The sequence below is a fragment of the Podarcis pityusensis genome (genome assembly GCF_964106645.2).
Source record: "Podarcis pityusensis genome assembly, chromosome: Z".
Taxonomy (NCBI): domain Eukaryota; kingdom Metazoa; phylum Chordata; class Lepidosauria; order Squamata; family Lacertidae; genus Podarcis; species Podarcis pityusensis.
Window position 1 is genome coordinate 2,042,485 of NC_138044.1, and position 27,899 is coordinate 2,070,383.

General features: G+C 44.2%; 2 protein-coding genes across 5 annotated transcripts; one reads left to right on the forward strand and one right to left on the reverse strand.

The window, feature by feature from the left end:
* Positions 1-632: 632 nt before the first annotated feature.
* On the reverse strand, positions 633-19,054 carry MORN5 (MORN repeat containing 5). 3 transcript variants are annotated; one of them, XM_080991032.1, is made up of 5 exons: positions 18,921-19,054; positions 17,606-17,753; positions 16,710-16,821; positions 16,085-16,216; positions 633-1,248 (listed from the first exon to the last, which is right to left on the reverse strand). In XM_080991032.1, the coding sequence occupies exons 2-5, from the start codon at positions 17,696-17,698 to the stop codon at positions 1,169-1,171; spliced, it is 417 nt and encodes a 138-aa protein (XP_080847158.1). In that variant the 5' UTR covers positions 17,699-17,753; positions 18,921-19,054; the 3' UTR covers positions 633-1,168. The 3 variants fall into 3 exon arrangements, with proteins under 3 accessions (XP_080847158.1, XP_080847159.1, XP_080847157.1); XM_080991033.1 differs by lacking the exon at positions 18,921-19,054 and adding an exon at positions 18,633-18,798; XM_080991031.1 differs by lacking the exon at positions 18,921-19,054 and adding an exon at positions 18,633-18,841 and having other exon boundaries at positions 1,168-2,185.
* Positions 18,994-27,677, forward strand: NDUFA8 (NADH:ubiquinone oxidoreductase subunit A8). Of its 2 annotated transcripts, XM_080991025.1 has the most exons (4): positions 18,994-19,177; positions 23,660-23,823; positions 25,082-25,247; positions 27,398-27,677. In XM_080991025.1, the coding sequence occupies exons 1-4, from the start codon at positions 19,130-19,132 to the stop codon at positions 27,533-27,535; spliced, it is 516 nt and encodes a 171-aa protein (XP_080847151.1). In that variant the 5' UTR covers positions 18,994-19,129; the 3' UTR covers positions 27,536-27,677. The 2 variants fall into 2 exon arrangements, with proteins under 2 accessions (XP_080847151.1, XP_080847150.1); XM_080991024.1 differs by lacking the exon at positions 18,994-19,177 and having other exon boundaries at positions 23,405-23,823.
* The last annotated feature ends 222 nt before the right edge of the window (positions 27,678-27,899 follow it).

Genomic DNA, 27,899 nt, shown 5'->3' on the forward strand with positions numbered 1-27,899 from the left:
ACGTTAGAAGGCAGGGCACATATTAGGAATGCTTCCCAGGAAGTAAGGAAGGCAAGACTTTCATGCATAGCCCTCCCCGTCCCCCTCCTTGGCAAAACCAGAATGAATCAGGCAAATTATGCTTGATTTGCATAACTGATGCAGGTTGAACCTGACATGGCTTCTTCAGAAGCCAGAGCTATGTCCCCTCCCTCCCTCCCTTCTTCTTTCTCTCTTTCTTGCTTTGATTAGCTTCACACTCCAGAACAAGGAGTGCCTAGGACTGTGGTGTAAACTGGGCAACAGGGGCTTCGGACACCAGTGATACCAGATAAAAGGGAGGTCTCGGAAGGTGATGCCAGCTGCAGAAACTCAGCCAAGTTTTTCTTGAAAAAGAAGCAGATTGTTTTGTTTGTAGCATGTTGCAATTGTGCATGTCTTGGCTAAAAATACCCTTCTAAAGAGCAGGCAGTCAAGATCAATATTTATTTAAGAAGAGAGGGAAAATTGGGGGGGGGATGTAAAGCACTTTTTAAATTGTAAAACCAATGTCTGTTTTGTTACCTACTTTTACTGTTGTGCTTTGTAAATGTCTTATTTGTGTAATAAATAAAGTTAACGCAAGTCGAAGTGCTGGCACTTACATCAAAGGAAACGGTGCAATTCCATTTTTCTTTTATTTCAGAAATGCTTCTGCAGCCCTAGAATTCCAAAGGCAACCCGCCCCATCACCTTTGTTGAGAACACCGATGCTCGTGGCAAATGGGTTTCATTCTCCCCCTTTGCCAAACCAGTTATTAAAAACCGTCGCTTCTGAGCTCGCCGTTACAACAGCCAATTAATATCCAAGTGCAGGGGAAAGATCCACTGTAGCTTGTGGGTGGGTGTGCAACTGGTATATAATATGGTGTTGAGAGACGGCAAGGCAGCCTTTTGAGTTAATTCTTTTGTGCTCACAATATAGACTATAAAAAGCCTACCAGGTATATATTTATTATAGTAAATATAGGGTGATTATTTGCACAATTTCCTCTTAATGCCACTGATGAAGTGAGGGGTTTACATCTTATTTGGTTAGCAAAGGTAACAAAAAACTACCCTAATGGAGAAATTATAGGTGCAGAGTCCTTGAGCAGGGAAGCAGAAGGCTTCAACGGGAAGTCTGTTTCTCTGTTTTCCTTAATGAGGTTTACTCCTTTGGCTTGAAACCAGTGATCTCGTCCCAACCTTTCCGACAGGTCCTAACAATCCAGTCATGTTCATCATCATCTGAGGGGGTGGGATGGGGGGGTGAGAAACAAAAGAAGCATCAATAATGAGTCAATTCAGACTGCCCTCCTTGCCTTATTGGATGCCCCTTTTTGCCAAATGGACAAAGGTGCATTTAAAAGGTGTTCCAATCAAAGATGTTCATTGTATTCCTGTCATATGGGGGGAACAGTTCATGTTAGATGCTGGTAAGCAATAAAAATGAGCACAGATCAGAGCCACAACAGTCCCTGAAACTTCTGAAGGTACAGGAAGGAAAAACACAGAAGAAAACAATTTCAGGTTATCACCAAACCTTTGTGACTCTTGTTACAATAAAAACAAAACCAGTATTTTGGGTGGCATGTAAAAATAGCTCACATTTACAAGGTTTGTCGATTTGATATAATCTTTTTAAACTGCTCAATTCATTAATTTAAATCATTTTGCAGAGTGCCAAAATTTTGACACAGGTGCCTTTGTTTGGCATCCTCAAGCAAGTGCAAGATAATTTGATTAAATTGGCTTTCACCAACCTGGTGCCCCCAGATGTTTTGGACTACAAGTCCCATTAGCCCCAGCATTATACAGGCATGTTGGCAGGGGCTGATGAGAGTTGTAGTCCAAAACACCTGGAAGACACCAGGTTGGCAAAGACTGGATTAAATCATTGAGATCTACCACACATTGTCAGAAGGAATATTTTAATTATTTTCATTCAAGAATTTTAAATTGGAAAGGTTTCAAAAAAGAAACTAGTGTCTTCAACACACCAATTGGGATTGTTACACACAGATTAATTGGGCTCATCTACATTTTTGCTTGGCCCGTATTTTGATAGTACTATGTACTGATTAATTCCTCTGAGTTCGAGAGCTTTTCTTGTCATTTTGTAGCTGTGCCTTATGAAAATCAGATCTTACCTGGTGATTCAGATCTTCTTAGATGCACGGAAAACCTGAAAAGAGATTTTGCTTAACCAAGCTTCAATTCAGCGGGTAAGATCAGATTTTAGCAAGGAACAGTTGCAGAATAACAAGAAAAGCTCTTGGACCAGGGTGGGTGGGGGGTGGGCAGGAATTAAATGGTACACAAATACTGAGTCAAGTAGAAGTGTGGATGACCCCACTGACCAAAGTGTTAGTTGACTGATCTGTTTAACCCATTAAAGGTTAAAGCCCTACTGTTAGCATAAAATTATACCACCATCCCAGATCTACTGGCACGTAGGTCTTGTTGAAATCAGGGCTTTATTCTTCCCCTCCTCCTCTAAGAATGCTAGAGACAATATGTGTGACCTCACTCCTTGTTTCATCCAGTTATAAGCAGACCTTATTCTCATATTTGTGTGCAGCTGCAGCCAAACGCAATGCTAACGCTTCAGCTCAAAATGTTTTTTTCTGTTCCATCAATTTCAACAGGATTTGTTTTCAAATAAGCATGTGTAGCACTGCAGCCTAACCACCTTTGGGGCAAAAAGTTATTAAATGCAAGTTCGGTTGAAATTAATGGAAATAATGGTGCTCTCTTGCAGCCCCTATTCATTTTAGCAGGCTCAATCAGCATAATTGCCCAGCAGAATGCACCCTTTAAAAGTTGGCATTGGAGATTACATTTCCCTATCCAAACCCTTGCTCCATACCCCCTTGTTTAAGTAAACCCCATACCACAGCAAGCCGAATCGTCTTAAATTACGGCACTATTTGCCACGTCAGCATCCTGCCCTTCCTGCCAGGAGGCTCAGGGCTATGCATATGGAGGCCTCTCCTTTTCTTCTCTCTCCTACAGCCCAGTGAGGAAGGCCAGGCTGGGAGCGAATGACTGGCTCAAGGTCACCCCGTGAGCTTTGCAGCCGAGCCAGGGATCTGAAGCCAGGCTTCTGCGGGTGCTGCTAACAATCAATCCACTGAACCACACTCCTTCAAAACCTCAGTGACAAAGCACCCACTTTGCCTGCAAAAGCCCCAAGTTCAATCCCTGGCATCTCCAGGGAGGACTGGGAAAGACCTCCATCCGAAATCCTGGCAAGCCATTGCCGATCATAGAACCACAGAATTGTGGAGTTGGAAGGAACCACAAGGGCTATCTAGTCCAATTCCTGCAATGCAGGCAACTTTTAGCCCAATGTGGGGCTCGAATCCATGATCCTGAGATTAAGAGTCTCATGCTATACCAGTCATTGTAGATAATACAGAGCTAAGATGAATGAATGGTTGGACTCAGTATAATACAGCTTCCTCCAAAATGGCTCAATTATTAAGTTGGGTGAAACATAGCATTGCTTTCTTTTCAAGTAAGGTACCTGCTCTGGCCTCCATGCTTGAAGGCGTTATTTGCAGGCATAAGACCTGATGCTCCCAGTTAGAAGATATTGAGTGGAAAAAGTCTCTGCTCAAGACCTAGCTAGCAGGACTCGTGGTCAGGGATGATAGGAGCTGCAGTCCAGCAACAGCTGGGGAACCAAGGTTGAGAAACACTGGATTACTCAATCACCCAAGGGCTGCAAATCACAACTGAGGTTAAGCTTGTCTTTCAACTGCTTTCCAGACAGCTTGTGTGCACTGGTGTTTATCTGTAAGATGTGGGGTATCGCAAACCAGAGACATGCTTCAGATTTGGTAGAACCTGGAAGGCAAAGATGTGTCACATTTAAAGCCTGGGGAGCTGTTTCAGTCACCACGAATGGGAATGGTTCTTGACTAGCCAAAATGATGGAACACAAGGCATTTTCCAAGCTCCTCTGTTCTTGTGGTAGGATAAGTCTGGCCTCTCTCAATCCAAGAGTTGTGGTGAGGATCTATAAAAAATGTCCATGTTCAGTCCCAGTTAGAATACCAGCTGAGGAAGTCAACGAGGTAGGGCTTGTGCCTTTGTCCTCCTGCAGGCACCTGACTAGCCACTGTGCAAAACAGAATGCTGGACCAAATGGGCCTTTGGGGGTCTCTTCTTAGAATCACAGAATTGTAGAGTTGGAAGAGACCCTGAGGCTCATCTAGTCTAACCCCCTTGCAAGGCAGGAATCTCAACTAAACCATCCATGACAGATGGCCAGCCAACCTCTGCTTAAAAACCTCCAAGGAAGGAGAGTCCAAGACCTTCCAGGGGAGTCTGTTCCACTGTTGAACAGCTCCCACTGTCATAAAGTTATTATCACATACACCTTTAAGTTCCAATGCCCATGTATTTGGAAGAGAATCCTTGACCAAATCTGTGCTGAATGACTTGGGACCATGATACCACAGGTCTGCAGGGCCCTGGCAGCATGAGAAGAGGCTCAAACCTGTTGGAAACTAAAGAGTTAAAAGAGATGGGCTGAGCATACTACTTCTGCCACCCTAAAAGGAGGAGGCTGCCTGATAATCACTGTAGTTGCTGGGTATTTGAATCAGTGCAGCTGCAGCCTCTTCAGCAGTCACCCCTGAAACAAGACAAACTGGGTTTATTGTACTAAGCGAATGTTCAGGCTCCTCCTTGATTGTTCGTAATTGGCGGCCAGGGACTTAACAGCCTCTCGACCACCCTTTTTACACTTTACCTGACTGTGCAGCTAACAATTTAAATCACAGATGCCGATCTGGCTTGGCAGCAGCTGCTTGTTAACCACGCAGATCCCCTCGTGCCATCCCCGGTGGCTTCCATAACCCCACAACACCAGGGTGAGCATGGAGAGTTGTGTTTCATCCATATTTAAAGCAGAATTAAAGCCTGGAGTTTGATTAGTGCTCCCCAGACAGCAAGTTGTAATTACTTTTTTTTTCTTTTTGCAAAGGCAATTGTTGGGTTATATTAATGCGAACACCAAAGCACATCTTCACCTTCATATGTGATTTATTCTGGGGTTTTTTTTTGAGGGGGGTTTCTTAAATGTGGTGGTAGGGAGTCGGGGTGGGGAGAGAAAGAATACAAATACTCTTTAATCAACTGGAAATTATCACCCCGGCGCAATTAGGCAGCTCTCCACATTGTGGGTGAGAATCAAATCCACGCTTGCTCGTTTCATCTTTTAAAAGTTCTTTCTTTCTCCATTGTCCCCTTTTTGGTGGCCCCAGTTCATGGTGAAGTAGAAATCCCTTAGATGGGGATGGGTGGGGGGCAGGGAAGGACTGCAGCGCGTGAAGCAACAAAAGAAAGTTGCTCTCTGTAGAAAGGAGAAATGGGCCACCCAGGAACACTTAGCAATAAAAAGATAAAGCAATGGTGGATGTTCCAAGGCGTTCTACACTAGCCCAGGAAGTATGACAGGTGTCAGCAGGCCAGGTGAAGATCTGCCCAGAATCCCTGGAAGGTGCATCAAAGCACCAGCTTCTCTCTGGGTCAGTTTTGTTTCCCAAAATCAAGCCATGGGGTCAAAGCACAATTTTGCAAGTAGGGCAGAAATGTCCCCTGCCTAATACCCTGGAGAGCTGCCGCCACTCAGCATTGACAATACTGAGCCAGATGGAGCAATGGCCTGACTTGAAATAAGGTAGGTTCATATCTCCTTATATTCTCTCTCCTACACCACAGACCATGGTACCAGTCTCCAACTTCCTCGCCAATCCAAAACTCAATTTTTACCTTGGTCGCTTGCTGCCTGCAGTACTTTTCCACCCTTGGGCCTGGACATCTGGCCCCCAGAGGAGCTCAGGCTAACCTTGGGGATAAAAAGAAGGCCCCATGCTAGGGCGATCTTTGCAGCAGAGCACTTGCTCTGAATCAGTTCTCACGTGCATAAGAACAGCCCTCCTAGGCAGGACCAAAGGTTCATTTAGTCCAGCATCTTGCTTTCCACAGTCACCAACCAGATCCTCCAGGAAGTTCACAAGCTAGGAATGAAAATGTATGATTGAACGATCATATGATATGCTATGGTATGATTGTATATGATCGCTTGTATGATATGATTATGTGACTGTGTGATATGAATGTATGATATGATATGATTGTATGATATTCTGTTATATGGTAGTACAGAATGATATCCTGCTAACCTAGCAGTTTGAAAGCACGTCAAAGTGCAAGTAGATAAATAGGTGCCGCTCTGGAGGGAAGGTAAATGGCGTTGCTCTGGTTTGCCAGAAGCGGCTTAGTCATGCTGGCCACATGACCCGGAAGCTGTCTGTGGACAAACACCGGCTCCCTCGGCCTATAGAGCGAGATGAGCGCGCAACCCCAGAGTCATCCGCGACTGGACCTAACGGTCAGGGGTAACTTTACCTTACAGTATGATATATGACTGCATTATAGGATAATATCTGTGATATGATATTATATATGCTATGGTTGTAGGGTATATGATTGAATAATATATATGATATAAATCTATGATATGATTGTATGATTGACTGACTGACTCTAAATAGTGCTCACTAATGGTTCCTAGTCATCCTGGGAGAAAGTGACAAGTCGGGCGCTGCAGGGTTCTGTCCTGGGCCTGCTGTTGCTCAGTGTCTTTATAAATGACTTGGATGAAGGAACTGAGGGGATGCTCATCCGACTTGCAGGTGACATCGTACTGGGAGGGATAGCTAATGCCGCAGAAGACAGAATTAGGATTCAAGATGACTTTAACGGACTGGAGAACTGGGCACAAGCTAACAAAATGAATTTCAACGGGGACAACTGCCACATTCTGCACTTAGGCATCTAGAACTAGCTGTACAAATATAAGATGGCAAATGCTGGCTTGTCATCAGTACATGTGAAAAGGATCACAATGTGATGCAGCAGCAAAAAAAAAAAAAAAAAAAAAAAAAAGGAAGAAAGCTAACGCTATTCTAGACTACATCAACAGAAGTACTGTATATTGTCCAGATCAAGGGAAGTAATAGAGCTGCTCTATTCTGCCTTGGTCAGAGTCTGACCACACCTGCAGTCCTGTGTCCAGTTCTGGGCACCACAATGTAAGGAGGATATTGACAAACTGGAACACGTGAAGAGGCGGGTGACCAAGTTGATCAAGGAATTCAGGCCTTATGAGGAATGGTGGAGGGAGTTGGGTATGTTTAGCCTGAATAAGAGCAGACTGAGGGTAGGTAGCCATCTTTAAATACCTAAAGAGTTGTCAAGTAAGATGGAGCAAGTTTGTTTTCTCTTACTCTGGAGCGTGACACCCAAACAAATGGATTTAAGTTACAAGAAAGGAGATTCTGACTAAACAGCAGGAAGACCTTTTGACAGTTTAAGAGCTGTTCAACAGTGGAACAGACTCTCTCAGGAGGGGGTGGACTCTCTTTTCCTTGGAGGTTTTTAAGCAGAGATTGGATGCTATCTGTCATGGGTGCTTTAGTTGAGATTCTGCATTGCAGGGGATTGGACTAGATAACCCTCAGGTTCCCTTCCAGTTCTATGAGTCTATGAGCTGATTTGGAGTGGTACACTGCCTCTGAAACTGGGGGTTTTATCTAGCCATCATTTCCAAATTCTGTGGTCAGACCTCCATGAGTCTGTCAAATTCCCTTTCAAAACCATTTAAGCTTGGGGTCATTACCACACCTTGTGGCTGTAAAGTTTGTAAGTTAATGATGCACTTTATGAAGAAGTTCTTTTGTTGTGGCTGTCTCTCCTGAACTGAATGGCAATCAATTCAACTGAGTGACTTCCTAAGCTATACTGTTATAGGGGGAAGGATGGAAAATATACATTTCTCTGCTCCACGTATTAATTTACAAACCTCAATCATGTCCCCTCCCCCTTAACACTACTTGGGTTTTTTCTTAATTAAGACGTCTGCAGAACTCTACCTCTTCCCTAAGCTACCCAAATAGGTCCTTGCACTATTAAGAAATGGTGGGGCCCCATCTGCGGCTTGCTTTTATAAGAGAAATGGGGTAAATGCGATCTGTACGAACCTTTAAAAATCCAGGAACTTCCCTGTCCCAGAAAGCATTTAAAAGCAAAATCAAAATAGTGCATTTTTAAATAGTGATTTTGGGAAATGTCCTGTGAAACTTCTTCACACTGGAGAAGCATGAAGACACTTCTCCAGCCCAGGGCCATGCCTACTCATGGAACCCCCCCACCCACTATACTCCACTGCAACTTGGCTGACAAGCGGAAACTTTAAAATACTCAATTAACCTTCACCCTATAATGCTTTACTCTCTCATTTCCATTTAACTCATACAATTCCAAATTGCCCATTAAAAGGAAATTCCCAGCCTGGATGACATTTTTTACACTTGTTAATGTTACACGGCGCAGTTGCCCACAAGCTGTAAAGCAGCATGCATCACAATCTTCTCAGCATCTGCACTGGGAGAGCTAAAACCCAAACACTCCCTGTTATTCTTGGCAAGCCGAGGATTGGAACTTAAACCTTTGCAGGTTTCATAGCAGCAATTGTTTTAAGGTCCGGAAACTGGGAGAATTCAGATCTTGCCATCTTGCCCAGGACAGACTCTTGGTCAACTGTGATTGGCAGCCGCTCCCCACGGTGTCAGGCTGAGGTTGTTCCCAGCCCTGTTACCCAGTATCTTCGTCAACATTATCATCATCATTTACAAACTACTTAATATGCAAACTCCCCAAGCAGTTTACATGAAACGCAGAAAGATAATTAAAAGAAGAATGTATGTACAACATTTAAAGCCAAAGGTACAAAGGAATACATCATTAAACCAGAGAAGCTATCAATAAAACATTGAGTTAAATACTGATAAATAATAGAACAGAACAATGTGATGAATTTTATAGGCCCGGGAATGCTTGTTTAAACAGATGTGTCTTCAGGAGGTGTGTAAAGCTTGCCACTGTTTCTGCTTCATGAACAGCACATGGGTGTTCCAGAGAATGGGTGGAATTCTGAGCACTGGCCATCTTGACTGGGGTGGATGAGAGTCCAACAACAGGTTGGGAGTCCACAGGTCCCCACTCATGTGATTTAAAACATAAAACCAGCACCAGAATTTTGGGGGCTCTCAGACAAAGCATCCTCTGTGGAACCCCTTAACCTAGAAGGTGCCTGCTTCGAAGAGATCTCTATGGATTTTTTTGGGAAATGGTGGGTGGCTATCACCTCCATGATACACAATGTAAGTGTGGTGGGGAGATGCTTAAATTCCTCCCCTTCACATCTCCCCAGGGAGGCCTGCTTTGAAAATGGCTCAAATATATGTATTGCCAGGAAGATGAGCCCAGAGGGCAGGGATGGGGAGCCTCTGGCCTTCCAGATGTTGCTGAATTACAATTTCTATCAGCTCCTGAATGCATATTCAGTGGCCACATGTGTTGGGAGTCAGTTCAGCAACATTGCCATAGGAGATGAGTAGAAAAGATGGCCAGGAGAGGTGCTGTTACAGGTGCTGTTATTTATTTAGAATACTTGTATCTGACTTTCTATCCCCAGGAATCTCTTAGAAGTGCCTCACAAAAGGTTCTAACAATAAAAATCACTGTTAAGTCTGATATCAGGAACTGATATGCTGGTGCCAGGATTATTCAGGTGGCATTGCCTGCCCTCATCACTGAGCTTGTCCTTCAGTCTGTGCCTACTAGCAGCACTAAGGTCCTCTGGGGCAATGGAGTGGTGCTCAGCCCACAATGGAGACTAGCCTTCCCTTGCTGGCTGTTGCTAAGAGACAGCTCCCAAAGATGTATTTTAAGGCAAGACAAGAGGAGATCAAATACGGGGTTTCTGTTCCCCCAGTTCAGGAAGGCGGGAGCTTAGAGAGAACTGTTGCTTCAGCAGTGAGCTCTGACAACGGGCCAAGACAAAGTAAAGGGAGTTCTTCCTACTAATGAAACTTTCTTTAAATCCTAGGAGTAGATAGATTTTTTGCATTCATATATTTATATGGTACAACTCCATGGTCATTTTTTAAAACTCAGGAGATGATTCATCAGCATGCTTAGATATGGGCTGTGATCTTAAATATTGCTTTGTTTCTTATATAAAATGCTCTGCATTTAGAAAAATTACAAAAAAGGTTCCATTTCTGGTTAAAGGGTTTCAAGTTACCCCTGCTGAGCCTTGGAGAAATGCTGGCAGTTGGAGCAGGGAGTTCTGTGTGGAAGGTCTGAAGCTCTTGTCATTGCTATAAGGTCAGCCATTAATCTCTCATGTAGTGACTGGGCAGTATGGCCCAGGATGCAGGGTGTTCAGCAGCACCTTTCACCAAACTGGTGCCCCTCAGCTGCTTTGGACTTTAAACTTGTAGTCCAAGATGCCCAACCTGGCTGGGCCTGCTGGGAGCTGTAGTCCAAAACCTGTAGTCCCAGGTTCAATCTCCAGCATCTCCAATGAAAGCCAGTGCAACACAATGGTTAGAGTGCTGGACTAGGGCCTGGAAGACGAGGGTTCGAATTCCCACTTGGCCAGGCACACACTCTCAGCCTAAGCTACCTCACAGGGTCATTGTGGGGATAAAATAGGGAGGGTACTTAGAAGAGTGTGGTGTTTATGCCACCTTGAAGTCTTTGGAGAAAGGGTGGGATATAAATCTAATAATAAATAAATACAGGATCAGCAGTAAGAAATGGGAGAGACCTTTATCTGCCTGAGGCTCTAGAGAGCCACTGCCAGTCACAGCAATGGGCAATAAAGCAGCTGCCCACATCCCAAAACCACCAAGCGGCGCTTCCAAGCATTAGGTTTATGCATTGAACTGTATGGCAATATTTTTGACATTCCCAGCCCAAGCAGAAAAATGATCAATAAATGGGCAGCAAACTATAGCATGTTAAAAACAAGAACAACCCACGTCCCATCTACCTCTCCTCTGCTCACGTAGCTATGTGATGGAAAACCAGCAAAACAATTGGCACAATTTGGTTTTGTTCCATGCTCAGGAGCAGAGACTAAAAGTGCTCACAATTAATTTCTGCAAAAGCTGAACATTCTTGCAAACAGGTCTGGCGCCCGTTCCTTTGAAGAATACACTGATTACCAACAATTTCTCAGGGCCTGCCACAAACATTATGTCTTTTGTCATGTGAAAAAAAAAAGCAAAATCAACCATCTGGCAAATGCCCCAGAGCTAAAATCTTTCACACGGCTTGTAATTCACAATGATTATATATACAAAAGCAAGTAAGAGTTATAGTATAGCATGTTTTTTTAAAAAAAAAATCAAATAAAAATAAGCAGTGAAGAACTTGAGGTGATTGATCAAAAACCCAGTGTATTTCATTTGCAAAGTGTCTAAATAACTATATTTATTTTTTTGTTTTTTAATGCATTCCTTTTTTTCATTCCTGGAGAGCTGTCAAAGGAGTTCACATTTGCAGGAGTCGGACCTCCTCTGAATTTGGAACAGCAATGAAGAAAAAAGGCAACTGGCATATAAATGACTAAATTGTCCTGTGTTTCAAGGGCCACTTCGCGCACGCTCTGCTTTCTAAAGGCACAGGTGTGCTCTCAGGAGCCGCCGGAGGGAGGGGAGGCATGTGCCAGCGCAGGCAAGGCAGGAACAGGGGCTCAGCCTTCGTGCTGCCCGTGCATGGGACTGAAAGGCCTGTGGTGTACGGTTTGCGGTTACGTGCAAACTGGACCAACATGGGAGGGTGAGAGAAAGTAGCATGATGGAAGGACATTCACACATGACCTTGGTTGGAGCCATTGCAACAGCAGGTGCTCTTTTTACAAGAAGGGTCATATTTAAGCTGCAGAGCTTTGCCTGGAGAAGGTCCCCGGTTCAGCCCCCCAGCTACTCTTCGGGTACGGCTGGGAATGGGACCTCCTGGGCACCTTGGAAATCAGCTTCTAGTCAGTTAGCAACAGATGGACTGGTGGTCTGACCGTGTACGAGGCAGCTTCCCATTCTTCTTTCAGCCTTTCAGGTATGTAGGCTCTGAGATTCTCATACACTCTTCAATCCAAAAAGCCTCTTTACCTCAGCCTCTGATTCTTCCACGTATCACCTTCACAGGCTCCCGTTTCTCAAGTACAAGGCTTCCTCAGCCACTATCCCAGCATGTTCTGCATTGCCACTTAGCTGCATCCTGTTACCAACAACCTCTCAATTTTCTGACTCTGCCCTCCTTCCTGACACCAATACCCAGATCCTTCTGTCCTGAATTCCTCTGCAACTTTGTTTTTCATCCTGACCTAACAAACCTCCTACGGCTCTCGTAGGAGCTGAGCTGCATTGCTTGGTCAGCAGTCAAAATACTGAACGTTCTTCCCCAGCTGTTAGAATATTTGTGAACATTCTGTGACCTCAAAGTATTTATCACACTCTGGCTTCTGCCATTTGCAAAGGGACCTAAGGCCACTGGGAGGCTGCACGTGCTGCCTCCCAGGAAAAACATCAAGGAATGGAGCAAAGCCTGGCCTTGCCAATCAGCCAAAGGAGCAGCTATAGGGAAACTGCTTCCTGCTCCTCTCCATTTGCCTTTCCTTGTTTTTCTGGTTTGTAAGCCTTATGGCAGGGCTTGTCTTTCCCTTCTCCCTGCCTTTGTTTTAGTGATGTGACCTGCTTTGGGAGACAGCAATGGATTGAAAAGCAGAACAAAAATATAGCAAATAATGAAACCCATCTATCTACCTATATATGATGGTACTGAGCAGCAGTGAAGACCCATTCAGGACTTGTTTCCCCCTCTTTAGAATCTCACTTCTCACCTTTGAAGGGTCTCCTATCCCAACGTTTGTGATCTCAAGTTGGCAGAGGAAAGAGGAAGAAAGCATGAGGCTAAGAAAAAGCTGATCTGATCTCGAGCCCAGCTCTTTAGGAAAACGGCATAATTTAAGCAAGCCCACCAGGGTTTTGCCAAAGGTTTCTGAATGTTTCCTGCCATCTGCTTTTGATGCTTCCAAGACCTGGCCAGCAGCCTGACGGGGTTTTCCTGCCTTTCCTGTAAAGAAGCAGTCCTGGATCTGTTCCCTCTCGCTCCCGACCACTTCCTTGGCTTCTTTCGCACACAGCCTGGCTATTTACCCGCCTATTTTGTCACCTCTGTGGCCTTGAGCCTTGAACGACTTCTCTTGGGGCTACTGGAGTTCCTCTGATGTCAGGCAAGCCCTGGCTCTTTCAATTGTGTTGGTGCCCTTAAAGGAAGGGATGGACTCCTGAGCTGCATCCCATCTTCACACCCATGTCCTCAAAGCAAAAAGAGCCTGGGGGCCCTCCTGGACACTCGGCAGACAATTGCTTTGCAAAACGGGACATATACAATGGGCCATTTAATCGGGGCTGATACTGTTGTAAGTTTATAGTAATAAAGTGTAACAAAGGAGAGTTCAAAGCGGAGATTTAAAAAAAAAAGGAATTCCTAGGCGTTCCCGCCTGGGTTGATCTGTCTAGGTTCCTGTGTTTTTGGAAAGCGTGTGCTTATCATATGCATCAGCAGAGCCACCGCATTCCAGTATTTTGGGCTAGTGCCACCAGGAGCCATTTAGATCTGCTCGTGCTTAGCAGCTGGAAGTAGAGATTACGCCACAAACTCCACACTTATTCCCTGCTCCCTGCCTCACCCACTACAAAGGCCACTAAGTTAAGGTTACCAGATTTTTTCAATGAATCCGGGGACACTTTTCAACCTCAATAGGAATGACAGGATTTTGTATGGGGACTGATTTGTAAATCCAGGGACTGCCCCCAGGAAACGGGGACATCTGGTAACCTTACACTAACAGCCGTGTGGTGTAGTGAGTAGAGACCCAGGCTCAAACCTTTGCTTAGCCATGAAGCTAATTGAGGGAAACCCTTTAAGACAAGCCTAGCGTCTGGGAGGCTGTTGAGAAAATAATGGGGACCCCTTATATGGTTTCCTAAGCAACTGGTCTCCTGCCAACCTAGCAGTTCGAAAGCACGGCAAAGTGCAAGTAGATAAATAGGTACCGCTCCAGCAGGAAGGTAAACGGCATTTACGTGCGCTGCTCTGGTTTTGGTGTTCCATTGTGCCAGAAGCAGCTTAGTCATGCTGGCCACATGACCCAGAAAAACTGTCTGCGGAAGCGGACAAACGCCAGCTCCCTCAGCCTGTAAAGCGAGATGAGTGCCGCAACCCCAGAGTCATTCGCGACTGGACTTAATTATCAGGGGTCCCTTTACCTTTACCTTTAAGCAACTGGTGGGGGGCAAGATGCAAAAGTTAAAAAATAAAATCCTGCCGTGAGTGTTTCCTGGTTTGTGGCAAACTACAGCTTGACAAAATGTCAGAATGGTTAAACTATGGGGGTGTAAGGGTGTGGGTGTTTTAAAACTGTAGACCTTGGTTTTGTTCCCTAATTCAAAAGGAATTGAAAGATAGCAGGAAATCCTAAATATATTAACACTGCATACAACTTTTTTTTTTTTACCCTGTACCATTATGCCTTATCTGGAAAATTTAACAGTATTCTTCTCCTCAGCCTTATCAGAAAAACAATCCTTTACTCACTCTCCAAATTATTAATTCAAACTCAACCATAACATTGAACAGGAGATTGAAAAACTATAACATACATTACTTATTATTTATTAATGTATTGCTCTTATTAGTTGTTTTCTTTATAAGTGGTAACCCAAAGAGATTTACAAAATAATGTATTAGGGATGCATCCTCTAGACTGGCAATACTGAATGAAGCTTATCTGTTTCTTCATAAATAAATATTGTATTTGTGCTTGCTTACTCCTTAAATAACAAGCCAATTTTGCCATAAGAGCATATTCCCAGACTTTTTCATGCCAATCAGTTACTGGGGGTATAGATGATTGTCTTCACTTCTTTGCATAAATTACTGTATATGCTGTTAACATATATAAAACAAATTCCTTCTGTTGTGGCCTTCCTGACTCTTACATAATTTAATAAAAGCAGAACAGGATGATGGGGAATTTCATATCCTAAAATTTCAATAATTTTTTACTTCTAATTCCCTCCCCTTCCCTAACCAACTAGACTACAGGAAGACATGGCCACCATGCCTTTGTAGTTCCAGCCTGACCTCTTATCTTGAAGTTCAAGAAAGAAGTGTGAGGAGCAGCAGGAAGCTGTAAAGTAGAGTGCAACCTAAGACACATTGGTCTAACAAGAAGAGATGTAGAGCCGGCTGTCTTAAAACCCATGTGCTCAAACGTCCAACAAACCTTATGTTCCTTTACCTGCTCTTTACTCTATATCAAATTTAACTGATTTTTATTTTTTTTTGCTTTTATATGCCTTTTATATTTCATTATTAGTTTCTCAAATTCAGTTTGTTCTTGTATGAGCCTTCCACCAGGGCCAGCTCACCCACGAGGCAAGGTGGGGCAACTGCCTTGGGTGTCAGGACCCATAGGTGCGGCAGATCTGGCCTTCAAGGAACACATCACCTGCTACCACACACTCCTTGCAGGCCGGATCTGCTACCTCCTTAGCAGCACACCCGTCTTCAATGCTGCCTCTGCAGCAGCCCAGTGAACAGGAGGCGCTGTTGGTCTCCTCCCACCCCGAGGGAAGAAATGGTGGGAGCTGCCCTCTGGGGTCTCCTGGACTTTGCACCTGCCAAGCGTGATTCTGAGCAGGCCCCTTTCTGCCCTGCAACAGCCTGTGATTCCCATCTCAACTGCCAGATAAGGTTGATCGCCTTGTTCCTGATGCAGATCCTCACTCACCCCTTCTTCCCTGGTGGGGGGTTTGCATCAGGTGCCAAAATGTTTTGGGCCAGCCTTGCCTTCTACTGAGTCTGATATTCCTGGACACATGATCTGATCATAAAATAGCAGAATTCTATTTTGCAATTTCCTCTAAATTTCTAAGAAAGAAATAATTGAACCCCAAATTATATATTGCATGCTCCCAAGGTCACCCCCTCCCCCATTTCCATAGCTGACATCTTTGTTGCAAGTCCTGAATCCTTGTAACTGAAATTGCATCTGATGGTGAAGGTTTAGGATTCAATAACTAGACCATTAGAAGTACATAGTAAGCACACAAATATTGTATTGCTGATCTGATTGACAAAGCCATACCTGCATTCCTCAGAAACCGGAGGTGGTAATCAACAACCACTCTGGTTTTTGGGTTATAGAAGCCGTCACCACAGTCATAGCAGCCTGCTGGGATGACCCGAGGAGGATCCAGGTTTGTAAGCTGGGAAATGCCTTAAAATTGAAAACAGGCTGATATCAGCATATGAAGAAGTCACTTAAAGTATCCAGGTCTTTAAGGAGAATAGCCAATAAATAATCACTTATATTGGGGGATATGATATCATCTTGATCCAAAGCTTCAAGGGACTCCCATGTACATGCCTTTTGAGCAAAGCTATGCATTCATTTTAATACTGAAGAAAAGCCCTCTGCATCCCACCTAGGCATCAGATCTGTGGGATCAGGGCACAATAGCCAATGAAAACACAGCAGTAGGTGACAGCAGCCAAGGTGGGCAGTGGAACCAGGTATGGGAGCAAATAGCAACGAAGAGGAAGGAAGCAGCAGCTATTTATTTGGTTAGCTGCTGCCAACCCCAGCAGGTTGGGGGGTGGGCCTGAAGTGGCCCAGGGCCCACCTATTGAGGCTGCTTCTTCTTAGAAAGTAGTCCCTCTCAATTAATGCAGTTGGTCTGTTACATCAAAAAGCTTAAACAAGGCAGTACCTGCTGGCTTCAGGCCTCTGCAGATTTCTGTATAAAACCTTCTGTCATAGCCATCACAATAATGCCATTTGTTGTCTTCATACTCCAGTCCATCTGCAAAAGTATATTTCCCCTGCAATGGAAAGTTTGGGGTTAAGGACAGCTCTGTTGGATAAAGAACAGAGCATGTTGCTTCCCCACTGTGATCAACCAGATGCCACTGGGAAGCCCACAAACAGCGGATGGTCTATGAACACACCAGAGAACATGGAGACTCTGTTTTGCTCTCAAGGGTAATGGGGTGCTGATACAGGTACCTAGGAATGTTAGAGTATACCTCCCGGATCAGATCAGATTGATTAGAAGTTGTTTTAAATTGCTTTTAATGTTTATTTTAGTGCCTACCCCTGGGCCTTAGGGTGAGGGGAAGGCAATAAAAAATAATCGAAATGGGAGCTTGAAATAACATAATAAAACAGCAAATTAAAACAAACCAGCAAATGGATGCTGGCCTAGCTGGCCAAGCCTCTGAAGAGAGGAGCAGCTGCAGTATGGCCTCTGAAACGGATCCCAGTTGAAAGGCAGGGTTGCCTTCCCCAGTCTGAGGAACCAATGAAGTTGTTTTGACCTGCAGCACCCATCAACCCCCGCTGTGGTGGCCAGGGGTCCAAATTGAATAAAATATGGGGGGGGCAGGTAAGCCCTGTCCCACATAACTGATCACATGATGTGGCACATGCATACCGTTTGAATGGAAATGCCCATCAATTTGGGGGAGGCCTCCAATATTTTTTTTTGGGGGGGGGGGAGGCGAAGGGACCTTGGCCGCTAGGAGTTGGCTCCTCTGGTGGTGACTGAGGCTGAGGGGCACCACGATAGGGAAGAGTGCTTCAGATGTACATGCATGTGCTGTATACCTCTATAGATATTCCATTTTCCCAAGTCCCTTCATATTTGCTTCCTCCAGGGAAGTGCAAAACACCTTTGCCGTGAAACATCCCATCTTTCATTTCACCTACATACTTCGTTTCTGTTGGGAGGGTGTAAGAGCCCTTGCCCTCCAACCTGCAGAAAAGTCCACAGGGAGAATACAATTTAACACAACCAACAAAGGGTTCAGCCTGTTTAGATTAGGAGTCCCAACATGCACACCTAAGGGGGTGGTGGTAATAAGATTGTTCATTCTGCACCACTTTTCTATCAAAACATCCAGAGTGTTTTTCAGCTTTTTAAAAAAAAAGTGTGGGGGAGATAATCATAAAACAGTAAATAAAAAATAAAAGAAGCAGCAGCAAGAAGTCTGAGCAGATGAAACCAACTGTCAAAGAAGTATAAATAATATTGGGTGATATCTAACTCAGTCATACTCAGAGTAGACCCACTGATGTCGTTAAAAGAATTGCCATTTTTTGAGTGAAACTAGTATTAGTCATACTCAGAAAAGTTATCTATGGAAATGCATGGATATCAATGGGTCTGCTCTGAGAATGACTAATACTGGATATCGTTCACACATGGCATTTTAAAAACAGGATGAAACCGTTTACATGTATGTAAAATTTTGATTAGCACAGGAGGGGGGCTCATTCACGTAAGGTATTTTGCTTAAGAGACACGGGAACCCGTTCAGACAGTTTTTTTTAACACGGTCATGGGGGGGGTGGTCCGCTCACATGTTGTTTTTAACACGGACACAGGGAAAAACCCGTTCACTTGTTTTTAAAACAAACACAAGTGGGGAAACCGTTCAAATGTAGTTGTTGTTTTTTTTAACACACAGGAAAAACCGTTCGCATATAGTACTTTTTTTAGCATGGACACGCGAAAAAACCCTTCACACGTAGTGTTTCCCCCCCAGCACGGGAGTCATTTCTCGAGTGGGGGTGGGGAAAAGGCTCCCCACCTTGCGCCCCGCTTCCTCGCCCGCCCTGCCTCCCTCCCGACCTGCCGTTGACGCGCTCCCCTCGGTAGTAGCTGCCGGTGTACTCCATGCCCGGCCACCCGCGCTCAGGTAGGCCCGGCCCGGCTGTTGGAGCGCAGGCCCGGGCAAACTGCGGTTGCCACAGCAACGAGCCGCCGGGCAGGCGGGCGGGGTGAGGAGCGAGAAGAGCGGCAAGCGGCTCAACCCTCCGCGAGAAGGAGCTCTTTTTTAGCCACGCCCTCTGGGTCCCTCCTCTGAGGCGGGAAGGCTAAATGCGCATGCCCAAATCCTCCTCCTATTCGCATTCATACACAGACGGAGAAGAGTGGCGGTAACGGGAAGGAGGTGGCGGGTGCTAGGCGCATGCGCGTATCTCAGATATAACGTGCCCTCGGCCGGCGAGGAAGCGCATGCGCAGTTTCTGCCTTGGCGTCTGGCCTGGTTCGTGAGGACCGGTGGCGAAGGAGAGTCCAAGGGGAGAGACCTGGTCGGGATACGCCGCGCCAGCTCGCTCGCAGCTATGCCCACGTTGGAGGTGCCCGCGCTGGAGGAGCTAGAAGTGGATGAGGTGAGCGTGAGAAATGGCGCGGGGGGGGCAGGGGAAGAGGTGGTATTTATCCCACCCCTCACAAATGTATGAGGGGGACCCCCACCTCAGTTTCCCCTCCCCCCCCTCAGTCCCCCACCCCCGCATCTGTTCGTTACGTTTCTGTCTCGCCCTTTTTGCTCCATGAGGAGTCATACGCGGTATTCTCCATAACCCCCCCCCCCCCCAATTATTAAATTACGCTGCTGGTGGGACATGTCAAATTCAAGGTACTTGACAATTGGCTGGCAGATTTGGGCTTTGGCCTTAGACACCCGGTAAGCCAGCTGCTGCCAGGTGATTCAGGAGATCTTTGGTCTCTTGCAGACACGTGTCTTCATCTTTGCATGCAGTTAGAAGGCCATCTACATACTGAAGAAGAACGCGGTCGGGGGAGGTGGGGAAGCTAGCTAGGTCCGTGGCTAAAGCCACCCCGAAAAGTGCGGGCGAATTTTAAAACCCTTGTGGGAGTCGTGTCCACGTGTACTGTGTTTTAGCCCCGGTCTCTGGGTCCATCCACTGAAAGGCGAATAAATTTTGGCTTTCCTCAGCTAGCCGGCAGCAAAAGAAGGCGTCTTTCAAGCCCAATGCAGTGAATTGCGTTGCATTGCAATAAGGCTACACCACAACAGCAACCCTGTGAGGTAGCCCCCTCCCCCCAATTTGCAGGCAGGGTCGACTCTCCCCTCTTTCCCCTCCCCTCGCTGTTAAAGGGCTTCCTCTCCCTCCCCCCCCCATTTAAGACCCAAAATGTCAGAGAAAAGTCATTTCACAAACGTACACATACACCAACCCCAAAGTGACTCGTGGCCCCCCCTTTGGGCCAGGTTTTGCCCATTCCACCCATTCTAAATAAAATAGATGAAAGCTAAGTAAATATCTCTTCTAAATAAAAGCCCTCAAGGAGGACGGCAACAGGAATTCAAACCCTTTGCAGCAGGTGTTGCCATTTATTTATTTATTTATTTATTTATGGCATTTGTACCCCGCTTTTCCCCCTGAAGGTTGGTGTACGTGGTTCTCTCCTGCTCCTTCTTTGATCCCCACAGGTAACGTAAACGGTAAAGGATCCCCTGGACGGTTAAGTCCAGCCAAAGGCGACTGTGGGGCGCAGCGCTCATCTCACTTTCCAGGCCGAGGGAGCCGGCGTTTGTCCGCAGACAGCTTTCTGGCCACAGCAACCACCCTGTGGGGTAGGCCAGGCTGAGTGGCAGCCTCTGACCCTCAAGGTCACCCAGTGAGCGTCATGGCAGAGCAGGGATTCGAACTCTGGTCCTCTCCCAGGTCCTACTCTGACACGAACCGCTGTCCCATGCTGGCTCTCCCAAGGACTAGCCCCAAGCCTCATGGCGGAGTGTGTGTGGTTCAAATCCGCACTGAGCCGTGAAGTTCACTGGGTGACCTTTGGGGCCAGCAGCCATCTCCCAACCCGACCTACCTTACAGGGTTGTTGTGAGGATATAATGGGGGGGGGGGACCACCTTGAGCTCCTCAGAGGAAAAGGTACAGCGAGCCCACAATTTACATTTAACTTGAGCACATTCAGCTTTATGTGCTTCACTGAATCATAGAATCTTACGAGTTGGAAGGAACCCAAAGGCCATCTAGTTCAACGCCTGCAATGATTGTCAAAAAAGTGATAAAAACAAAATAAAAGGGGTGGGAATCCAGGAAAAAAGACTTTGGCAACCCCACCCACCATTCAGCCTAGTGTGCTTTGACTATACACAATTTTGGCTTTAGGCGCAAAAATCCCTGGATTTAACTCCTGTGTCAACTGCAAGTTTACTGTATAAAAATGCAATAATAATTTTCAGAGGGACAACAAAGGGTCTCGTAGATTTCTATGGCAGAATATAGATTCTTATCTGTGAAGGGTTATATTGTATGAAAACTCCTACCTTGCTGTCAACTGGCTTTTGTTTTTTAATTCAAATTACATATTCTTGATTGACAATCTTCTCTCCTCCCGCTACTTTGGCCGCTGATGTCATTGATAACCAATAAGATGTACAATTTTGTGCAAAACATTTGTGTAGAGAGGGGTATGATTTATTAAGAGTATTGTATTGCTTATCATAAGCCCCTGGGGGGATAATACACTCCACTCATTAAATACCTTGATATTACACATATATGTGTATCTTTTCCCTCCTACCACATTCATACTAACCCTTGTTCTCACAAAATGTTTAAAAGTGAACGTTCAGATTCTCTTTTTTATTTTTTTGTTTTAATAAAGTTTTTTATTGATACAACAAGAAAAAAGAAAAAAAACACAAATACCAAATTTCACACAAGAATAACTATAGACACATAATTTTCTTAGCAAACATTAAAACATCTATTGGTCTTAACACTAAAGACCCAACCTCCCATCTATTCCATATTTCAAATTCATATTACTCATTGCCAATACACACTTTTATCATAATTAAACTTATTCTTAATAAATCTAATTTCATATATATCTACCTTGCAACTATTACTGAAGTTCCTCAAATGCTGCAACAGAATTTAAACTACTATATTTATTTTTCAGATATTCTTTGAAAACCTCCCATTTTGAAACAAATTCCTGTTTTGATTTATTCTTTATTTTTTCTGATAAACCATCTAATTTGGCATATTCTGTCAGCTTTTGGATCCAATCTTGTATAGAGGGGATTTCATTACCCTTCCATTTTGCTGCGATCAAAACTCTTGCTGCCGCCATCGCATATAAAAAGATACCCTTCCTCTTTTGTGGAATATCCAAATCTGTTATTCCCAGGAGGTAGGCCTCTGGTTTTTTATTGAAAGACATCTTTAGCATTTTTTGCATTTCTACATGGATACTCTGCCAGTATGTGTTTTCCTACATATCCACCACATATGGTAGAATGCTCCTGAGTCTCCACATCTCCAACAATTACTTGACACATGTTTATACATTTTTGAAAGCTTCCATGGTGTTAGATACCATCGATGTTGCATTTTTTGAAAGTTCTCTCTAATCGTGTAACAATTTGTGAATTTCCAATTGATCTTCCGTAAATTTTCCCATTGGGCCATGGTTATTGAATGGCCAAAATCCTGGGACCACCTCACCATTGCCACTGTTACCACCTCCTCCTTGACTGTCCAGTCGAGGAGGAGTCGATAAGTTTTGGAAAGAGTTTTTCTTTTAGAATTTACAAGATCAGATTTGAATCGGGAAATTTCTGTTGAGAACCCCTTTTGTTTGTCAGATTTAAATCTTTCAAATAACTGATGGTATTGGAACCAGTCTGAGATGTGTTCTCTTATTTCCTCAAAGTTTTTAAATTTTATTTGGTTATCTTCATTTTTTAGAAGTGTTTTATATGTTGGCCAGCTTTCCTGAGTATTTTTCCGTTTTACTGCTATGGCTTCTATTGGAGAAGTCCACCACAGGACTTTAGGCTCCATCAGGTCTTTATATTTTTCCCATACAGCAAAGAGTGACTTTGTTATTATATGGTTGGTAAAATTTTTATGAATTTTTGCTTTTCCATATATCAGGTAGGCGTGCCATCCCCAACGGTTGTCAAAACCTTCCAGGTCCAGGAGGTCCGGATCCTGCAACGTGCACCAATCTTTTAGCCAGGTGAAACAGGCTGCCTCGCAGTAAAGTTTTAGGTCGGGTAGAGAAAAGCCTCCTCTCTCTTTTATGTCTATTAAGATCAGGTGTTTAATCCTAGGTTTCTTCCCTTCCCACAGGAATTTGGAAATTTCTCTTTGCCATATCTTGAGACAACCTGCTTCGCCCAGTATTGGAATCATTTGAAGTAAAAAGATTAAAAGATTCTCATTGTCTTAATAATTAGTGTCATCCTACATAAAACATTTCCTGTTATTACTTCTATATATCATTTGAAAAATCTGTTTTTTAATTAATTATCTTGTGGTAGCTCCTACACTCTGGAACTCCCTGTGCCTTGACTAAGCTAGAACTTTCACTGTGCTCTCTTCTACACCTGCTGAAATTTCTTTGTTTAGGCAAGCGTACCCAGAGATGTAAAGCTGATATGTAATTTAATATCTAATCTTAGTTTGCAACATACATATTTAATATATTTAACTGGTTGTTTTTATTTATGTCTTGCTTTTAAAAAACCTGTTTTGCGCTCAACTTTTATGGACAACTTCAATCCATATTTCATATTCTTTGCAAACCATGTTGAGGTTTTATTTACAGTTAAGTGGTATACAAATTCTGTTAAATAAATGAAATATATTGTGTTGTAATGTTTGTGTATAGTACACAAGTTTCATTGTGTGCTGCCCCTTGGCATTCTTGTGAGTGCAGGACCTTACTCCCATTTTACATATATGAGAAGGAGAATGCATGCCTGCAGTTTGGCTATTCTTCATTCAATTGGCTCTCGTGGAGCTTGTAAGAGTCCTATGCATTCCCAGACACACACCCTCAGCCTGTTGCTAACTCCCTGGCTTGCTCCTCAGGTAAATGTAACCTCAGCCGTACTGAAAGCAGCAGCTCATCATTATGGCTCACAGTGTGACAAGCCCAACAAGGAGTTCATGCTTTGCCGCTGGGAAGAGAAGGACCCACGGAAATGTTTAAACGAAGGCAAGGAAGTGAACAAGTGTGCATTGGACTTCTTCAGGTATGCCATTTGAAGAGTCTTGGTGAGTCGTACCAAAGGCCCATCTATTATTACTGATCTTTGGGGGCTTATTTTTGCCTGAAGGGCAGGGCTAAAGAAAATCCTTCAAATAAATAAAACTACTCCCATGCCCTTCTAGTAATTTTGCCTTCTTCCTTTGGCCAGAAATACATTTTTAGTATTTGAGATCCCGCCTCCCAAAGGCTTTGCAGGTTCATATTGCAAAAGAAAACTGAATCTCTTCCCCTACAGCAAATTTTGCTCATGTCTTATTAGACATTGGTTAAATTATCTTGTGAATGTTGTTGCTGTTAGGTACCTACAGGTTTTTTTAAGGGAAAGGCAGGGTATAAATGTAACCGGTAAATGAGTAAGTAATTTTGCTTATGTCAAAATAAGCAAGTGACATGATGCTGTTTTAACTATTCTTTTTTCATAACCTACTTGCTTCTCCAGCTCCAAGATTAACTCTGTAGGAAAATCATATCTCTGAAGTGACCCTGAAAGACACACAGGTTCATCCAAGGCAAGGGATCTGAATCCAGATTTCTTTTACAATCTGCTAGGGCAATTATCGTGCCTGTGACAACTGCTGTGTTCTTTAAAACACGCACACACACACGTTTCTTCTCAGATATCTTCTGTTTTAACTTCCCTCTAATTCTATAGTGAGTTCAAATGGTTACCCATTATTGTCTTTAATTGATGACTCATTCGTGCCCTGCAGCTCCTTTCCCCTCCATGATGGGAACAACTTCCTAATTTTGAAAAGTTCCTGTCAGTGATAGGTCACATCTGACTTGGATTTTAAATTGCCAAAATGTCGTGTATCAGATGCTGTAAGAACTTGAAATACAGTTTTATGAATCCACTATGCTTCCTTCAGTTTTGTAGAAAAACTGAAAGGCAATAATACTAACACTGTTTACTTTTTTTGATCGGATGCTACCCTGTTGTTGTTCTCAGTTTTGGATTGACAAACGTATTTGTGTTATTTGCCAAAGGGATTTTGCATGGTATGGGGATGGGAGCACGAATGTAGAAAATATTTGCAGTCTGAGTTGGCATTACAGGCCAGAGTTCTTCTGTTTTCACTATGACTTAGTTTTGTGGTACTCCAGCTGTAACCAGAGAGAACACATAGCTTGCTGTGGTCTTCAAACCCATGTGTGAGCAAAATAAAAAGGTGCCTTTTAAGAATCACTCTGCCTACATTTTCACTTCAGGAAACATTAATGCAGCATCTTTGTGTTTCTAGGCAGCTTAAGCTGCATTGTGCAGAGCCATTCACCCAATACTGGACTTGCATTGACTATAATAACCTGCTAGAACTTCGCAAGTGCCGCAAGCAGCAGCAGGTCTTTGATGACTGCGTCCTGGATAAGTTGGGCTGGGTGAGACCTGATCTGGGACAGCTGTCAAAGGTAACTGAATGTGTTTGCTGGCTCTTTCTTACGTGCACTGGGTGTTAACCTAATCACTCCTTGCAAGGCGTTTTTCATTTTGCCTCTCATCTGAATGGTAGTGTTGTCACCTGATCCTGCACTTCGGCCCAGGAGGAATTTGCAAACTTGGCCAGTCTTTCCTCAGGGCTAGCTCCCCAAGCATTGAGGCCGGTATCTAGAAATTCCAGCCTTTTCAGCAGTTTTGCCTTGTAGAGAATTGTGATGAGCATCCACACTGGGGGGCTCTCTTTAGTCATCTTCAGATTGTTTTTGGCTCAGCCAAGATGGAAAATTTGGCTCTCAAGGTAGCTGGTTTCTGGGTTTCAAATTGTGTCTCTGACCCCAGTTCACAAGCAGTGTTCAATGCCATTGTTTAAAATAAGCTGTGGTTTAATGCAGAGAAGTGCTTTTCTTATCTCCTGTTTCTGACTGTGCCATACAGGGATGAAGGAAACTGGAGTCTAGCTTGCCCTCATGTGCAAACCCACGTTCATACAGGCTCATAGTTTGTCTCCAAACCAAAAGCAGAAACCAAAGTCTGTTTTTGGCTTCCCGCTTGTAGCTTGTTTACCTCCACACTGCAAGTCTGCAGGAACCTGAATTTGCACATAACAACAAACCATACTCTCTTGTTTAGGGCTGGTTTGCTGTCCTGTGTAGCACAGTCAGGAGAGGGGAAGGAGCTTGCCCACATTAAACCATGGTTTATTTTAAACCATAATCTGATGTGTTGGAGCACCCATGTGTGTTCCCTGCAGGTCAGAGTGAGCCTTAGAATAACCACTTTCTAATTCCTGTTGGGGAAAATCACTGAAGGACATGGAGGGGTGTGTGTGCCATGGAGTCGAAGGACTCCAGCTTAGCAGTAGGATATATGCTTTGCATACAAAAGGCTCTCAGCTTCAATCCTGGCCCATGGTTCAGGCTTCTTCCTTTATCTACAGTGGTGTCTCGCAAGACGAAATTAATTCGTTCCGCGAGTTTTTTCGTCTTGCGGTTTTTTTCGTCTTGCGAAGCACGGTGTCGGAAAAGTTTTGGAAAAGCTTCAAAAATCACCAAAGTCTTCAAAAAACCTCAAAAAAGGCTACCACACCGCGTGCTATGAGTTGCTCCTCGAAGTCAAGTCGCAACTGTATTAATGGTTTTAAGAAAAAGGAAACAAACTTGCAAGACGTTTCCGTCTTGCGAAGCAAGCCCATAGGGAAAATCGTCTTGCAAAGCAACTCAAAAAACCAAAAACCCTTTCGTCTAGCGAGTTTTTCGTCTTGCGAGGCACCACTGTACTGCTGTTACTTGGGGCACAGGTGGCCTCAGTGGTGCAAGTTGCCTTCCACCAGCTTAGGCTGGTGGCCTAACCATGACGCTGTCTGGGCTGCAGTAATCTGGCTGAAGTAGTCTACTTTGGTAGACTCAGGATTGGGTCATTGTGGTGCAATTTCTGTGAAGCTGCCTTTGAAAGCTGTTCAGAAACTTCAGTAGAGTGCAGCTGCCAGGCTCAAGATGAGCTGATTTTGGAACACCAATTCTGACACAGCTCAGCCTAGGCCCAAATCAAAGTGTTGGTTTTAACCTCACACACGGCTCGGGACCCCAATATTTTTCAGGTCACCTCTCTCCCAGACCTTTTGGTTTTTATTTGAGGCCCTCCTTTGGGTGCCCCTTCAGAGAAACTTTGGAGGATGACAGCATGGCAGAGGGTCTTTTCTGTTTTGGCTCCCATCTGTGCCAGGGTAAGACTTACCTCTTCTCCCAGACATTTGACAACAAGGCTGATAGCTTGTTTTTCTAGTTTGTTGACTTTTTTTTCTGCTGGGTTACTGCAGTGATTTTACTGAAACATTACTTATTGGGGGCGTTATAGGCTCTTAAGCTTTTAAAAGTCACTTAGAGACTTTTGTACTAAGTGACTATAGAGTTAAATAAATAACAGTCCAGCATCTGGGCACCAGCTTTGCCATTTCTGGTACATAATAAGGCACCTTTCTATACTCGGATTCCTTGATATAGGTTTGTGTGCACTAAGCACCATTTGGATGGACTGGCTTCCTTTTGCAAAGCTTCCTGTTTGTCACACTTTCCAGGCTGTTTGCTGCTCACCACACATTTCAATGTGATTCTTTTTCTTCCAGGTCACCAAAGTGAAGACTGACCGGCCACTGCCTGAGAATCCCTATCATTCTAGGCAAAGACCACAACCAAACCCACCAACTGAAGGCGAGTTGCAGACATCCAAATATGGAAGCAAGTTGTCCTTCTTTGATTTTTAAACTGGCTAGCTTGCCTCCTTCAAAACAACACCTGAATTCTTAATGACTGTAAATAACTCTTTCCTGGTGTATTTTGAACGCCCTCTGTATTTGGTAGTCATTAAGGATAATAAACTTCAAATGGTGTAGTTTGCCTAATGCATTTTCTTGTATGTGTAGGTTTTGTTTCTGAAAAGTAAAAGTGCAAGAAAGTTCTAAGTCTGGAATAACATCCCTTAAACAATTCCAAGAAAATCCCCCATTGGCTCAGGATGCAATTGGTTATACTTAAGGAAGATGTTTTGAGCAGCCAGCCAGCTCCAGCCTCCACATCTGGAGGGCACCCAGTTGGGGAAGGCTGGTTTTCAGTGTTTGACATAGCATC